The sequence below is a fragment of the Electrona antarctica genome (genome assembly GCF_951216825.1).
Source record: "Electrona antarctica genome assembly, chromosome: 23".
Lineage (NCBI taxonomy): Eukaryota > Metazoa > Chordata > Actinopteri > Myctophiformes > Myctophidae > Electrona > Electrona antarctica.
Window position 1 is genome coordinate 9,244,862 of NC_136804.1, and position 17,993 is coordinate 9,262,854.

General features: G+C 43.1%; 1 protein-coding gene across 1 annotated transcript in view; it reads left to right on the forward strand.

The window, feature by feature from the left end:
- dcn (decorin) overlaps positions 1 to 6,667 on the forward strand; it is a 35,266-nt gene extending 28,599 nt beyond the window's left edge. Inside the window, exons 7-8 of the mRNA XM_079493764.1 lie at positions 2,026 to 2,164; positions 4,674 to 6,667. Coding sequence (XP_079349890.1) covers positions 2,026 to 2,164; positions 4,674 to 4,874 — 340 coding nt within the window. The 3' untranslated portion in view covers positions 4,875 to 6,667. The remainder of the gene's footprint in view (positions 1 to 2,025; positions 2,165 to 4,673) is intronic.
- Positions 6,668 to 17,993: the final 11,326 nt, after the last annotated feature.

Consider the following 17,993-nt stretch of genomic DNA (forward strand, 5'->3'; position numbering starts at 1 on the left):
GAGGCCCCTTTTCCACCAGTTGGTTCCCAATGGGAACCGGTTCAGTTCTTTTTGGTTTTTAGTCCATGAGCCAGAGCTACAAAATTGGAACGTTAATTATGAATTGAGTGGCCAAAACCATACCTATATTAGATTGTTATCACCATGAAACTTCCCCAATTGAGTACTTACACGAAGACAATGATTTATTGTATTACAAATTTTTACATTTTTAAATATGCAAATGAGGCATTATGTAGGAAAATATGCAAAATAATCGAAAATATGAAAAAGCTACTACTGTGGAAGGGTTATCATGTATTAATTTACTTGTATTGATCCTATAAACAATTTAATATAGGTCTAGTTTGCCCACCAATTTTGGAGCTCTGGCTCATGGACTAAAAACCAAAAAGAACTGATCCCATTGGGATCCCATTGATCCCATTGGGAACCAACCGGTGGAAAGGGGGACTCTCTGGTTTAATACAGCCGGTGTTAGGCAAGCTACTTGAAGAAATGTGTCTAGTTAAACTTACACTTTGTAACGAAATTACTGCGCTACACTACAAGTTAATTAGTAAAAGTAACTTTTGAACATGGATAATTCTCTCTTTGATGTGATGAACAAATTTAACTCAAAACCCATCGGTTGTGCTCTTTTCTGTTGTGCCAACTGAAATTGCAGTGATTGCTACATTTTGAAAACAAGCTTAATCATATAGCTACACCATTCTTAAAGTAGTGAAGCTACCCACAAGCTATTGGGAAATATAGTTAAGCTATCGTTTCTTAGCTACTGCCCAACACGGTTAACAGCATTAGCTTTACCTGGACCAAAAGCACATTAAAGGCATAATCTGGATAACAAACAAAAGTCAGGCGTAAACAGTATTTTCTGGATAATCAAAATAACGGTTTGGCTTATAAAAGTGGATACACTATATTTATAAGATCACTGCTCAGATGGCTGAGGGAGGAAGATATTCCACACAAGAACAAAGAGCACAGTTGTACGTACAGCACAGATAGTTTATGTTGGAGAGGAAGAGGGAGAAGATGAAGGCCTGCAATTCTTTTTATTTTCCATTTACTCATAGTTACTCATTGACAGCTGTGTGGAATAGTTTTCAAATTCTCCATCTGTAATAAGCATTTACCCCACTCCATTTACGCAATTTCACTCTTTTCATTCATGCACAGGCAATACTTAATAATTATAATAGAGACATTTGATTTGTATAATAGTTTGAATGCAATCAGCCATAAAATGGAATTAACAAGGAAACAGGAGCAATATTCCGAATTAATTTCCACTTTATTTTAAGAGTTAAAACAGCTGTGGCTTTCACTGTGTGCTTGGCTGGTAAGGATACGATCAGGCTGAATCTATCCTTGGAAGAACTTACAGCGAAATCATGATTGTTACTGAAAGGGTATGTCATTTGTGATAAACTGCGACCAGCTATCAGTAAGCACTTGAAATCTTTGATCCAACAGACTAAGGGCCGATTCATACTCCTATTTTACTGCTGTTTCGGCACTGTAGTGTCGAAATGATTTCGGCTCGTCAGAAACTTTCAGTAGCACCGAAGAGCCGACTTTAGGACGGTACCCGCCCCCCCCGAACCTCAAATGACGTCACATTGTAGGCTCTACAGCGCCGAACCGACTTTTATTCGGCTCTAAAATAGGAGTATGAATCGCGCCTAAGGCTGCTACAGCATAATCAAGCAAGCTTTTCCCGGCTTGGGCAGGGCTTTCTGAACCAAACAAAGTTTGGCGAGGACAGAACTGTATTACAGTGTTATCATAGACGTTTGTAACTACGTACTAACCTCACCAGACAACCTTTCTTATAATCCATAGTATGTTTCTGGCAGATTGTGGAAATGAAACAATATAAATCATGAGATTTAAGTCATTCATTCATTCATTCATTCATAAGTCATAGTTAGATGTCATGCACAAAAGGCCTATTGTCTCATACAGCACAACCTACCCTTACGGTTTATTTTGCACGTGTGTTCGTTTCCTCGTCTGCAGGCTGGGTCTGAGCTACAATGAGATCAGCTCTGTGGACAACAGCTCGCTGGCCAGCGTCCCTCACCTCAGAGAGCTGCACATGGACAACAATGCCTTGACCAGTGTTCCTCCTGGTCTGCCTGACCATAAGTACATACAGGTGAGTTGACCCGCAAGTCGGTCTCTAAAACGCTTCGCTCAGCGACAATCTCACAGCTGCCATTGTTAAACTAAAAACTGGGTGATAAAAGGTTGAACATTTAAAAACAGGATGGGGTCAAACAGGCTTCCATGTAACCAGTCGGACGTATTTAGGGCGGTCCTTCATATTGGAGTGGTGACATGATTGGTTTTCAAAGCAGTACAGGTACAGGTTAGCGCCCATGCTCGCCTCTGTACTAGCAGCAACCTTTAGAAGTCTGCTAAGGATCAGTAGGTGGAGATATCTGACTGTCCGGCATCGCAAGACTAAGGTGGGTATCTCATTAAAGGAGCATTCAGTGATTTGGGTGATTTGGAAAAAAAAACGGTCCACCCGGTAACAAGATGTGCACATGCACACGCTCTACAGTGGGGGAAGTACAACAGACCAACAGCACGTGCACCAATGCCCGCCCCACTCGATCATGATTGGAGGAAGGCCCCTCTCATCCTGATTGGATGAAGGCTTTGCCACCCAAAGCCCAAACGGAAACTAGGGTTTTTTGACCCCAGGGGCTCATTGGGGACAGGGAGGAACTCCTTATATGGTCAGCACACTTTATAGTAGGGAGGATTATCCAAAAAATAAGAACAAATAAGTGATATTTGAATTAAGTGAAATCACTGAATATACCTTTAAATCCCCACGAGTAAAGCCAGGTTTGCCATGCAGGGTGTCATTATATCTGACTTTCAGTGTCACTGCGTTAGGGTAGGTAATTAAGGGTTTGAATACCATTTCAATATTGCAAACAGGAGGTTCTAACTATGTTGAGCATGCCTCTCCCGTTCTAACATTATTTCATTGAGACACTTCAGCTCAGGTTGACCATGAACCATTTATTGCAAAGCTATTGCATTTTAGTATGGCGGTGTGGCTCTGCTCATGTGATATCATATAATATGTGTACCGAGATACAGGTCTGATATCACATTTGATATCTCCGATTATCTGTGCACCGAGACACAGCTCTGATATCAACGACCCCCCCAGAGCAGAGCCAAAGATACAATAATTCCATGAGCAACAATACATAGCAATAACACATCAACACATGATTTAACACAATGAATCAACACAATCGCATACAATCCAATACTATCCCATAACACCTGGACTAAGAACTATAGGGAGGAGGCCGGGGAGGTGGGGGACATTTTCACGCCGACGCTGAACAAGCTGCTTTGACAGCTCAGCATGTAGAATGAGTAGTGAGCTGAGGCTGCTTAAGGCCGCCTGAATTGCACTGTGGGAATGTGGGCGTGGATGAGATAGCTCGTAGCGAATGAGTGAGAAGGGAGATGACCTGGAGAGGCAGCTGATTTAAAGAATGAATGAGGGGAACTATATATAACTAGAAAAGTCGCAATTTTGAAAAATTGCAAAGTGTGGTTGCCACAGTCGCTTACATAGGCCCCTCCCACTAATGTTGCTAGCCAATTACAATGTTACGTCAACCTTGTGATCATGCGTAAGTAATTCGGAGGGGATTTATCCCCCAAAAATCATGTTTTTGCACCATAAGGTTAAAATTTTGGCATTTGCGGCGCCCCCTATGGATGAAAATGGAATTGCTTTTGGAACTTGGTTGATTAGAGTTAGACCACCCCATGTGATTCAAATTTGGGAAAAACGCAAAGTGGGCTGTTATAGCGCCACCATGAGGCCGACTGATGTAAATCCTTCAATTCATTTTCATAATTATTATGAACCTCCCCCCAAGTCTTGTAAATATGGCGCTTACGGTCTCCAAGAGAAAAAAATACTTAAATGTAGTCTTTGATTTCCCCATTATAAGTCTATGGAGAACTAATTAATTAATATCAATTAAACTATACAACGGATCTCTTAGCAAAATACAAGCACACGATTCCCGATGAAGCCGGACGATTTGACATATGGCTCGAGTGTGTGCGGCAAAAACTGTGGGAGGAGTAGTGCGGCAAAGTATCCAAATGTACAATAACAATAGTCAGGGCAACCACACTAATAAACCTTCTGCCTTCCGTGCCTCAATGAACTATCGCTGCGCTGGATGAGCGTTCCTTTCCCCTGAAGTGAATTGTAACTATGTTGGCCCCAACATGCATTATGTAAATATATGGCTAATGGCTGAGTTCCACTGTGCATTAGCTAACTTATTTATTCACAAATTCACATCTCATTTAAAAGGCATTCTAGTCTGTGCTTTATAGCTACAACCCGTTGAATCCGGGCATTGAATGAATAATGAATACATGTTTATACAATATAATGAGACAATTCTTTAAAAAGTACATACAGTATGCAGTGGTTGGAGGTGTTGAATAGGACACCAGAATATCACCTACAATGCTATGGATACGACTCAGTCCTTTACATTACATTACATTAAATAAACAGGTCACAGTGGCTGGCGTGGAAATGCCATTCTATAGTTTACTGTAACCAGTGGCCAAACATCTCATCATTTCAATCCCTCTCCCAGGTGGTCTATCTCCATGCCAACAAGATCTCCGCCGTGGGAACCGAGGACTTCTGCCCCCCCGGGTTCAACACCAAGAAGGCCATGTACTCTGGCATCAGCCTGTTCAGCAACCCCGTGCCTTACTGGGAGGTTCAGCCCATCACGTTCCGCTGTGTCTTTGACCGCTCTGCCATCCAGCTCGGCAACTACAGGAAGAAGTAGAGAGCCCCCCCCCCCCCCCCCCCCCCAACCCCGCCCCCCCATCTAAGAGAAAGAATGAATGCATTGTGAATGTGCGCGCGCATGATTTGTAAGAGTGTGTGTGTTTGAACCACGGCCCCAGCAACACTGATCTGTAACCCCCCCCCCCTCCCCCCCTGGCCTCCCCTTAAATGATGTCATCTAATTTCGCCACCGTTCCAATGACTCGGACATGTTAGAAAACTCTGACAGTGGATACTGACCTCGGACACTGTACATTGTATTCTCGCGAGAATGCATCGATAGCGCCTCCGGCTTAACAGACATACCCAGCATTAATGCTACGGCAAAACGCTCTCACTTACACCAGGTCGTTAAAGGTCATCGTTATCACATCAATACCAATCACCATCAATCATATCACTACTACTACTACTATTCAACGTTGTGAATAATCGATACGCCTTCATAACGTGTCACATCATACAGTGTCATCAGCCATTTGTTCAGAGGACAAGATCAAATTGCAAACGATAACCACTCTGAAAGGGTTTTTTTTTTATTCAGTGGGTAGGAAATCTTAGGAAATCCCAGTCGGATAAATTGTAGGCTTTCTGACAGTGGCGTGCACAGACATTTAGAGGGGCAGGTGTTCAAGTTAAAAAAGGGCACCTTGTGCAGCGCGTGGAACCGGCCGGTTGCCTTAATCCATTTTGGGCGGGAACCCCTTTTGGTGTTAGCATTATGTTATGCTTTAGCTATTGAAAAATAGCAGATCTACAAGCTCATAGCGCGCCACCGAGTGGCGCGCTACGAGCTTGTAGGTCTGCTATTTTTGAAAAATCAAAAAGAAAAAAGAAAGTTTTTTTTCTTTCTTTTTTTTTCAAAAGGGCACATTGCCAAAAGGGCAGGGGGTGCTCTAGCACCCCCTAGTGTCTATCTGTGCACGCCACTGCTTTCTGAACCTCAAGCCATCACATGAACTATGAGAGGGCTGTCCTGTAGAGCAGGCAGCGAGGGGTTTAAAACATACCTTTTAACAACCTTGGGTATATTAGAATGTACTAGACATTACCTGTGTAGTAGGAATAGTATTCAGAGTCTACGATTGTCGTGCGGTGCTCTTTGAAAGAATTCTGAATTTCTATTTGCATTGTACTCAATTCAAGTACAGATAAAGGAAACAAAAGAAAAGAAAAGCAACTGTATCTTCTGTCACATTTTGACGTTTTCTGCTTTGCTTCGATGTTGACTTAGTGTGGGTATTTCTATAACAGTTCAATGGCACAACAGCGATTGTCTTCATCACATTCCATCCCCTGCTCCCTGTGGTATGTAATATTCATAGAAAAAAACAAAACAAAAAACAAGGAGAAAATAGATTATCAAGATGTAGAATAAACCATATATGTTTTTAAGAAGCCATTCCCAAAGATCTATAAGTATGCATGCTTTTTTGATGTGTTAGTTTTTGACTTTTCAACTTGAAGCAGGTGGTTTCTGGACTTTCTTGTTAACGAGTGTTTGTATCCATCCTTCTGTTTCCTTGATTCATTTTGTTTTTTAAGAGTCTGAGAAGAATTGAATGCGGACTGGCATGCCCGCAGCACCAATGTTAGTGTGAATGTTTGTATGTATAGACGCTGTATATAAACGCTGTATAAAACCTTCTCAATTGCTTAAAAGCACAAGCACTTACCACAGCTCAGACTTAATATATCAGCAATAAAGGTGTTCCTCTTTTTTTTTCCTTCCTGGAGCAGGGGCTCCCACTATGGTGTCCTGAACGAAATAAAAATACTAATGAAAAAGAGGAGCGGTTTCTGGTGGATGTAACAACAACCACAACTCACGTTCTATCCACGGTGTGTGTGGAGAGTTGTGCTCCTTATGGCCCCTACACACTGTAGGAGTTTTAAAGTTGTCGGCGAATCATCAGATCGTTATGTATTTCACACTGCAGGAGTCTTTTTTTTAAATCGGCTGTCATTATATCTTTGTGGCTTTCACACTAAACGATTGATCGCCGACCAGGGATCACACACTGCAAGAGTTCACCAAGATGCGATCCAGACCCGATACATATAGGCAGCGGCTAGCTACATCATTTGTTTTTTTATTCCAATTCATTTTGACATGCACGTGCAGGATGCCGTGAACAAGCGCGAGACCCACACAGGGCGCATCTCTCTCTCTCTCAGGCAAAACATCGCCGATCAAAGCCCGATTTTACGTCAGATCGGGGGTTTTTGTCGCGAGCGCCAAAAATGCTCCCGACAGCAAAATCGGAGCAAATATCGGGCAGTGTGTACGAGCCATTAGTCACTAGCAGGCACTGCAAGGAATGGAGAGATAGACCGGCAAAATGCTTCACCACCAAAGCTGTGTGTGAAGCACTGCTAGGGGGAATGTTCTCCACTGTAACCGTACATGCTATTTGACCTAAATTGGCTCATATCATTTGACGATACTATCCAATATCTTTGCCTACTATATTTCCGACAAGTTGGAAATATTCCAAGTATTTCTGTAGTTGATTTTAAAGTGTTGTTGTTATGGTGCACATGCACCTTCCAACATAAGAAAATATACAGTATATATACAGTATAGACTGGAGCGCAGCATCTTGGATTTATTGTGCACCTGCACCCACTGAATCTGTTTCTTCAATCGCTTTTATCTCCTATTCCTTGTCCCAGATGGGATTTCTGGTCAAAACAAGCTTTATTCCACGGCCCATATAGCCGACGCTGTGATCGCCGCGGTAGTCCTTTCTGATCGTCCAGCGGGAGATCGGAAGTGACAACACACACATTACCTAGACAACATAACATCTACTCACGGATTTTTGTCTCTTCAAAATAAGGGTTGAACGGGGGGAAATGCTGGCAATACGAGGTGAATTAATTAATGAATACTGGCGGGGAATGTATTAACCCATTCTGGGCGGGAACCCCTTTTGGTGTTAGCATTATGTTATGCTTTAGCTATTGAAAAATAGCAGATCTACAAGCTCATAGCGCGCCACCGAGTGGCGCGCTACGAGCTTGTAGGTCTGCTATTGAAAAATAGAAGATCTACAAGCTCATAGCGCGCCACCGAGTGGCGCGCTACGAGCTTGTAGGTCTGCTATTTTTGAAAAATCGAAGAACGACTGACATAGAAACATAGCTTTTTCAGAAAACTGTCAGGATGTAGAAGACCTTTTTAGAATCTGCTCTCAGGTTAAGCTAAATGATGTCAAACAGCATAGGGTGCATCATGCCTCGGTGCTGGCGGGCGGCGGTGGTTCATGGGTAGAGTGGCTGGATGGTAACCGCAAGGTTGCCTGTTCAAACCCGGGCTCCCCCAGATTTAGTGTCAAAGTGTCCTTGAGCAAGACACGCAGAACCCCAAATTGCTCCTGATGTGCTGGTTGGTGCCTTGCATGGTTTCCGCCGCCATCGGTGTATGAATGTGTGTGTGTGTGTGTGAATGGGTGAATTGATGCACAATCTATGTAAAGCGCCTTGAATAGGCGTTATATAAATGCACCATTTACCCCGGAGAAGGGGCACAGCGTTGGGGGTGACGTATTGCCCATGTCTGGTCTAATATAGGTGAACGAGGTCAAGAGGAGGAACAGGTAAGATATACCAAAGCACACAGAAGAACAATTACTTGTCAGGCTGAGCACAATGACTTGGATTAGAGAATCAGACACAAAGCAAAAATAGCCTAGTTTATTTTATCATTCATCATTATTTTTGTTGCAGATCACTATGAAATCACCCCAGGCAAGCCCCCAGGTCATTGTGACATCACGTGACATCAGCCCCCTGGGCACCCCAGCAAAGCCCCCAGGTGCCGCAGGTCATCGTGACACCTAACTTGCAATCCCCGTCACTCACCAATCCCCATCTACGGGAATGTCCCCATATCACGCTTTGTGATATCACGTCTAGTCACGGTCTCCAAGACACGTTATATGGCCATGAACCCTGGCCATGGCCAGGAACCCTTGTCCATACCTGTTTTCATTGTGCATTTATTGGTCAAAGTTCATCCCATGCCAAAGCGACCGCACTTGCCCAGCAGTCTGACGTCACCCATGGTGGATGCGTGCATGCACGCCGATCTGCCCCAGCAGTATGACCTCCACACTCTCACGGAGGAGACTACTGAAGAGCGGCGCCGTCATCTGGCCAGGGAACGCCAGAGGCGCTGCCGTCAGAGACTATAGCTGCTAAGCAGAATCTGCAACCTCGAGAGGTATATCACTTTATACCTCTGGTATAAAGTGATATACCTTTGCTGCCACCATATTTATTGAAGTTGACGGAGATAGAGTCGAGAGCCCATAGCCCATATGGATGGGATGGTGGCGCCATGGTCAGTTGGATAGGTTGTCAGGGAGACAGCATCAGATATGTTATTTAATGCCATCAATTCAATGTTATGCTACTTCTGCCACGCTTGAAGTCATGTTTACATGAGGCAGTTATAGTTTAAAATGTGTGGGATACCAATTAATAATGGTAATCATTATTGGTAATCATTAATAATCATTTACCGACCTGAAATTCATGTGGGAATATTTTGTCTCTTTTGTAAATAAACATTTTTAGCATTGTAGACTACCATCCATTCTGAATGAATCTGCACTCTGCAATCTGGGTGAGATGGCATTATCACTGCGCCCACAGAGACCTGCTGGGGTTATGATGGCTTCGGGTATAAATACATAAACTGGTGAAAGGATTAACTGGGGATACAGGACATTAGCCTGGCTTGGCCAGCCTCATAACAGGGATTCACTGAAGATTCTTCCCCGCATATGAGTCTGGACTTCGGCCATAGGCAGCTTGAAAAGTGGGCGTTAGTAGTTGCCTTGACAGACAGATCCATCTAGCCAATCAGCGTAACAAAAAGCTGACGTCACCACACTGCGCTGGTCCGCTCCTCATACCACGCTAAAAACAACAAGGTCTGTTATAGTTTCTACTTTATACGTGAGCGAGATATGTCGGATATATGTCAGAGTCTATATCTGAAATAACTGCTGTTCTTATCGTTTCTGTGTAAACTTTTAAACTTGTTGCGTTGAGGGCAGCCATTGTTGTTTTGAAAGTACTGCAGCATGAATGTTACGTCACCATATACACATGAACCAATCAGAGGCTGCTTTTCACTGTTGTACGGACAGCCGTTGAAACGCAGTCACTGATTGGCCGCGATCATTTTCTGATTTCTCCAGCTTCCGCATACACTCTGTCAATGAGCCCGAGTCCAGACTCATATGCCGCGCCAGGCTAACAGGACATAGCACAGCTAGGGGCAGCACAGGATCTCAAACAATCTGAACACAGACTCTAAACAGTTAACTCGTCCATGTTGATTAATGTTGAGGCCTCACTCACACCTTTCGATCTAGCATACAACATTGATGCATGCTAGATGTAAGCAAGATGTAAGTGTCATGGCCGCCCTAATGCATTTCCAATGGAGGTCACATGGTTTGATACAACATTTTGGACTACAAGCTGTTGTATGGCTTTCGGCTGTGTTTCGACTGCCCCCCCAACAAGCATACACCAATCTGTTGCGACCGTGTGAGTCGCCCCTGAGAGTGTACAAGGTACAACAGGGACCCGTTAGCAGTGTTGGAAAAAGTAATCACATTTTGTACTTAAGTAAAAGTATCAATATTACAATGTAGAAATACTTCGTTACAAGTACAATTTCAAGTACAAAGTTTTCAAATGTATGAAAAATATTTTGAAAATTGCAGATCTACAAGCTCCCAATGCATCGCAATTTGACACATTGTGAGCTTGTAGATCGGCTATTTTCAAAATATTGGGCTGAAGTGGATAATGTCTGATTTGTCATAATAATAATCAAAATCTGCAAAGTAACTGGTAACTAAAGTTTTCAAATAAATGTAGTGGAGTAAAAGTACAATATTTGGATCTGAGATGTAGTGGAGTAGAAGTAGTAGAAGTACTGGAAATTGGAAATGCTCAAGTAAAAAGTAAATGTACAAGTACAAATTACTTGAGTAAATGTACTTAGTTACTTTAAACCACTGCCCGTTACGGTAAATGGATTCTAAATTAATTAAAACAAAGGAATTTACTGTGTGGGTGCAAAATTAGTTATTGTTAGAGGTCACTGCAGTGTTATGTGTCTTTGGAGAGTGTTGCTAGGATAACATTTTGAAAGTTACTGTAAGTTGCAATTAAGTAGGTTTTTATGAGGCTATCAAGCTGACCATAATGCCTTTCTTAATTACAGCACACAGTCACTGGATAGGAGTTCAATTTACAGCTCTTGAAGTCAATGGTTTGGTTTTTGTGGTTAAATATAGACCACTGATTCGGTTACCTTTTATGTTATATGTCCCGTCAGTGGGAAACATTAAGGGGTCACCACGGGGCTGTGCATTTCAGTGAGTTCAGAAAACAGAATTAGCTAAATGCATATTTAGAATCTTCAAGTCTGTACTGTATATTCTCACTCCCAACTCATCACATACTGCTATCGCTTTTAAACATTCGGGGTAGTGGTAGTCAACACCATTAACAACCTGAACGCTAGTGTCCCAATTCCGGCTGCAAACAATAGGCAAAAACAGCCGATCTACAAGTCCACAACGTGTTGCAACGTGGCACGTTGTGAGCTTGTAGATTTTGTGTAGTGGGGAAAAAAGCAGTGGACCCTATAAGTATAGACCCTTTGCCTTCGGGCACACCGGTCAAGGTAGGGTTTAAATGGTTAAATACATTGATTCATTGAAAATTAAAACATAATCAAAACAGAAGTCAGAAGCGGACAGGAGGCCCCCGTGAGGAGCCCCCGAGCAAGGTACATAATTGCCTGATCGCACGTATTTGAGATACTAACAATAATTGTTTACATAATGTCATAATCAATCACATGAAATTAAATGTTCATACATTTTCAAACATTTTCCAAAAATGAGCAGAAATAGTAGATCTACAAGCTCACAATGTGTTGAATGAATAGTTATTAAATATGTCTGGGTTTTCTTTGTCATCTGCCTGTGCAGCCTTTCTCTACAATGCCCAAAAGCCAAACAGAAACATAATTGTATTATGTTGTTCCAATGTGCAATGCCAAAAACACAATTAAATCGTTCGTCAGAACTATTTGTGTGGAAAATAATCGTAGAGTAAGACATCATGATCTTGACAGCTCTAGCGGGTGCCTGCGGCGGACGGTGTGATATGTCTCTTTCTGCTGACTCAGCAGCATTCGAGCTGCACACCGATGAACGACAGAAAATAGTACAGTTGGGTGCCACCGATACTGTCCCTTATCATTTGACCCATTTAGGCCTGACCTCAACATTTAAAAAAATCCTTCTAAATCCTCCAGTTTTCTGAAATAAATATTTTCACCATTTTTCAAAAATAGCAGACCTACAAGCTCGTAGCGCGCCACTCGGTGGCGCGCTATGAGCTTGTAGATCTGCTATTTTTCAATAGCTAAATTATAACATAATGTTTAAAACACCAAAAGGGGTTCCAAAACTGTCTTTTTGCGCAGATCACGCAAACCTCAGCAAAAAGAAAAGGACAATATCGATGGCCTCCAACTGTAGCAAGTAACTATCCCTCTTCGTCATCATGGGACTCAAACGGTGTATAGCGTTCACTGTTTGTACCGTTCACGTCTGTGAGAGAGAGAGAGAGAGAGAGAGAGAGAGAGAGAAGCAGACTTAATCTAGTAAAGTCTGTCTTTTAAATAAAAATGAAGACATTTTGAATGATCTCACTATTTCCTGTAGCCATTACAAATCTACAATTGCTGTTAGCCATTTCATATGAGGTCATGACGTAGTGTGTGTTCACATTAGAATACAAAGCATATACTGTATGTATATACAGTACATGTGTCACATATTTCCCAACATACTGTGTATGTACGGGCTGACCGAAAGTGTTTCGGATCGATGTAGTTACTTCAAGACACCTTGTCCCGTTTCCAGAGTAAACCACATCAGTGTACCAATCATCAGAGAGATGAAAAGTGCTTAAGTGTCCTTAGAGACTATACAGACTGCTCCAATGAGTGAGTGAGTGAGTGCTTAAGTGGCCTTAGAGACTACAGACTGCTCCAATGAGTGAGTGAGTGAGTGAGTGACTGGAATACTAAGATGCTACGGGTGCCCTTTCATTCATTCAATATCACCTTCCAGTTGGAAATTAGCATAAAAATTGAGTCACGACTGCATCTCAAGTGTTCCCAGGTGGTGATATACTCCTAACTGAAGGAGGTTCTGGGGTACGATAATAAATCACTTACTTGGAAATGCAGTTCACGTTTCATTCATATGGAAGGATATTGGAGAGGGTGAAAAAAAAAGCATGGCCCCTGAGTCACCACTGATTTATAGGTTTGTCATTTATTTATAAGAGTTGCCATGGGAACATTTAGCTAGAAGAGAGAAACTGAGATCTCATAGAACTTAAGGGACCCCTGCTCATCACGAATCAGTTCATTCATACACAGAGATATGAGACATGTCTACTGCTGGTCCAGGATCAGTTCTGAAGATACATACGTACAGATATGATATATGGGCCTGGGCCATGGCTCAGTGGTCCAGGCACCTTGGCTGGTAATCCAGTCTGGCAGTGTGCCGCAGGTTCGACACCCGATCCCGACGGCCTTTACTGCATGTCTTCCCCCCATCTCTCTCCCCATTTCCTGTCAGCCTACTGTCTGTCCCTCCATAAAAATATAAAATAAAGGCAAAAGCCAAAAAAAAAAAAAAAAAAAGATATGATATATGATATGTCTACTGCTGGTACAGAAGAAGATACACAGAGGTACAGTACAATATTCTTCCACTGTTGGTCCAGCATCAGTTCTTAAAAGGGCACTTTGACGATGTTGCACCCAAATTCCATTTCGTTGAGAACATAAAAAACATTTGTATTTATTTGGAACATTATTTTCGACATGATTTTCCCTTCGGACATCACTTCCCGGAACACGGTGCATTCTTCCACTGCAATGGACTACAGCCCATGTTTCCTGTAGTTCCAGTCAGACTGCATGGCCCCTCCGGCTGATCAATGGACTACAGCCCATGTTTCCTGTAGTTCCAGTCAGACTGCATGGCCCCTCCGGCTGATCAATGGACTACAGCCCATGTTTCCTGTAGTTCCAGTCAGACTGCATGGCCCCTCCGGCTGATCAATGGACTACAGCCCATGTTTCCTGTAGTTCCAGTCAGACTGCATGGCCCCTCCGGCTGATCAATGGACTACAGCCCATGTTTCCTGTAGTTCCAGTCAGACTGCATGGCCCCTCCGGCTGATCAATGGACTACAGCCCATGTTTCCTGTAGTTCCAGTCAGACCGCATGGCCCCTCCGGCTGATCAATGGACTACAGCCCATGTTTCCTGTAGTTCCAGTCAGACTGCATGGCCCCTCCGGCTGATCAATGGACTACAGCCCATGTTTCCTGTAGTTCCAGTCAGACTGCATGGCCCCTCCGGCTGATCAATGGACTACAGCCCATGTTTCCTGTAGTTCCAGTCAGACTGCATGGCCCCTCCGGCTGATCAATGGACTACAGCCCATGTTTCCTGTAGTTCCAGTCAGACTGCATGGACCCTCCGGCTGATCAAACAACACAGGGGGGGGAAATAAACACACAAAACACACACCGACCAACTTCAGGTTTCAGTGACGTAGAGTCTGTGGGGGCCGGGGGGCCAGGGCCCCCATGAGGAATTGGACCTGAATATATATTCGCCTCGGTTCGTCTCGTTTGTGCCGCATCAGGTCGCGCCCGTTCGCGCAATTCTCGTCTTGCATTGACTTTGTATGTAATCGCACCGCTCTAAACCATCCAAGTCTGACACCTTAACACGTCTGTTTTCCTCGCTGCGGGGGGCGGGCGGCACGGGCCCCCATGAGGATTATGAAAACTATTCGTCCCTGCTCGACTTCATTAAAACAGAATTTGGATGCAAAATAGGCAACGTTCAACACTTGAGTGTCTGTGAGGTCTTTCTGACCCATTTTGAGATTTGAAGTTGATTATTTTTGCCCGTGAAGCTCTCAGAAGGTTAACCTTCCATGACTTTACCTAAATATTTGATTCGAATCACCTCTGTTTTTTGTTTTTTTTGTTTTCATCTGAAACATTTTCTTCTGAATTTAAGCATAGGGTACTTATACCATCTCTGCATATTAGTTTTCGGTCAACATGACCCCTGTCCCCCTTCCTCCCCCACTGGAGTGGACTTCACACCTCCAGACAGCCCTTTGTTCAATTTAAAAGACAATGGCTATTTGCCTCTGAGATTTAGTGGAAGTATCAAAAAGGAAATACTCAAGTAAAGCAGTCAAAATTGTACTTATGCACAGAACTTGAGTAAATGTACTTGTTACTTTCCTCCACTGATAAAGTATACTATAGTTCTCAGTTGATCAATTCCTATTTCCGATTTTTATTTTATTGGCTCGGCGTCAAAACCCTCTAATGTGATGGGGGTCTGGTGTGTAATGGGGGTGGAATCCACTGCAGAATGAAGCACATCAGTGTTTGAGTATACTGGCACACATCCCATCATCTCTACCCAGCTCAGCTTCGCAATGACAAGACCAGTCTACTTACATGTATTGCCCCCATGTGGTCAATAATGGAAGGGCGCCATTCTCTCTCAAACGGACATCCACAGTACAGACCTTCTCCAATGTCTCTCTCTCTCTCTCTCTCTCTCTCTCTCTCTCTCTCTCTCTCTCTCTCTCTCTCTCTCTCTCTCTCTCTCTCTCTCTCTCTCTCTCCGTCTGTCTATCTGTCTCTGGGCTTGGGGGAGCTGTACAGTACACCTGCTTGTATATACCTGTGTGTGCATGTGTATGTATGCGTGCGTGCGTGCGTGTGCACGTGCGTGCACGTGCGTGCATGTGAGTGAGTGAGTGAGTGAGTGAGTGAGTGAGTGAGTGAGTGAGTGAGTGAGTGTGTGTGTGTGTGTGTGTGTGTGTGTGTGTGTGTGTGTGTGTGTGTGTGTGTGTGTGTGTGTGTGTGTGTGCGTGTGCGTGTGCATGCGTGCATGCGAGCGTGCTGGCCTGCACAGGGATGAGCCTGCATGTTTTTTTTTAACACTGTGCTTTAGCACATGTCCACATGGTCAGAACAGAAGGTTCTGTCTTGGGTTAGGTAGTGTCTGAGGTTTTATTACAAGTCTCTATGTGTCTGTGCCAACAAGCCCAAAAATATCTCTTATGCATCTAATACTGTATGTCTGTTGCTCCATGTACCATTGAAATTTAACCCTAAGTCAGCAAGATTCCAAGACTGAACCAAAAAATGACTGGCAAGAGTTTTAGTTGTTGTTAGCTTAAGAGTTTGTGAAATAATGACCACCCGCCCATTTCCAATAAACCTACATGTCAATACATTGCCAAAATGCCACATCATTTCATTTAACCATTCTGATAAATGTGGTTCTGCAACAGACTCTTAACACTACTATAATATTCCAGGGCGAACTTAAAGCAGAGTAGTAGGACCTAGTGTAGAGCCCCGGGGGACCCAGGTCAACACAATATACCCTATACTGTGAGGTTTAAGTTGTTAAAGGAGAATTCCATACTAAAAGGCTTTCTTACCTTTCTTTGTAGTCGTTACGTCCCCACCAAAGAGGTCCAGGTGTTATTTTGTGCAAAAGCTCCTTATTGGCTATTTCTCCTACCATAAGCCCTAAATTAATTGCATTGAATTGAATGGGAATTTAATGGGGCTATGGGGTGTTGTCCTAATTCGCTTATTTCCATCGCTTTTTTTTGTATATATCCTCTCTTCATAATGTAAATAATATCCCAAGAGGCACACTTTACTACTTATTCCGATGGAAATAAGCGAATTAGCACAACACCCCATAGCCCCATTCAATTCCCATTCAATTCAATGCAATTCATTGAGGGCTTATGGTAGGGGAAATAGCCAATAAGGAGTTTTTGCACAAAAAAACACCTGGACCTCTTTGGTGGGGACGTAACGACTACAAAGAAAGGTAAGAAAGGTAAGAAAGCCTTCTAGCATGGAATTCTCCTTTAAGCACCGGTACATACTCTGTCCGAACATCCAGACTTTGTTTGGCTGCGAGGTCAATAACTACAAAATTAGATGTTCTGATCATCAAAAGAAAGTTCGGCCAGTGTGATTGGTCAGAAGTTGGTCAGTCGATGGTGGGCGTGATGTATTTATTTTTGTTACCACATTCAGCCCAAGGCGTCCTTCTGCCAGCGGTGAAAGCAGCGATAGTTTTAAAGAGACGTTGGCTGAGGAGAGGTATATAGTCTCGCGAGCGTAATTCCCAGCGATCATAACTTTAGGGCATATATACCCTACAACATGACGTTTTTGATTGATTGATTGAAATATTTATTAACAGTTTGCAGAATTACAGTACATTTCAAGCACAAACTCAATACAAAGGCTGTTAACTGTGAGTGGACGACCCAATTAAGCATTACACTTGTTTACAAGAGGGTCCACCATGTTCAATTCATCAAAACATTTAGAGACGTACAAATAGACACTTCTATATAGACAAAGAACAGAACAGGAATTCATCATAAGATTCATCACGTAAGATATCATCCGCTCCCGATCGGATCACACAGCGATTTAGTAACACAGACCAAGCTTTCCTCTGAGGTGGAAAGCCTGGTGGCGAACACATTACTGAGTAGGCGGGGTCTGGTGTTCAGAACTCACGAGGATTCGGTGGCAGAACTTATTACTTTAGTTATTTTTTAACGTGCTTCGGATAGGCAAGAATTGTGTACTCTTTTATTAGAGGGCCACAGCTCATGACACAATGTTCCAGTGCTCCAGTTTCATGAGGTATTGTATGGTGTTATAGCGTAATAGTAAAACAGAGGGAAAAGGGAAAACAACATTGAAAGCCAATGTCTGCCGTTTGGTTTCATGGAAAGGATGTGACAGCATAAGACGGGAAACAGTGACTAAGCAAAATGTCTGTTTTCCAGCCTCCAGAACAGTCTTGAATAGGCACGCTCTGGATTCAGACGAAAACACTGCCAGTAATAGACTTGAAAACACTTCAACCACAAAGAAATAAACATTTTGGACAGATCGCCGATGA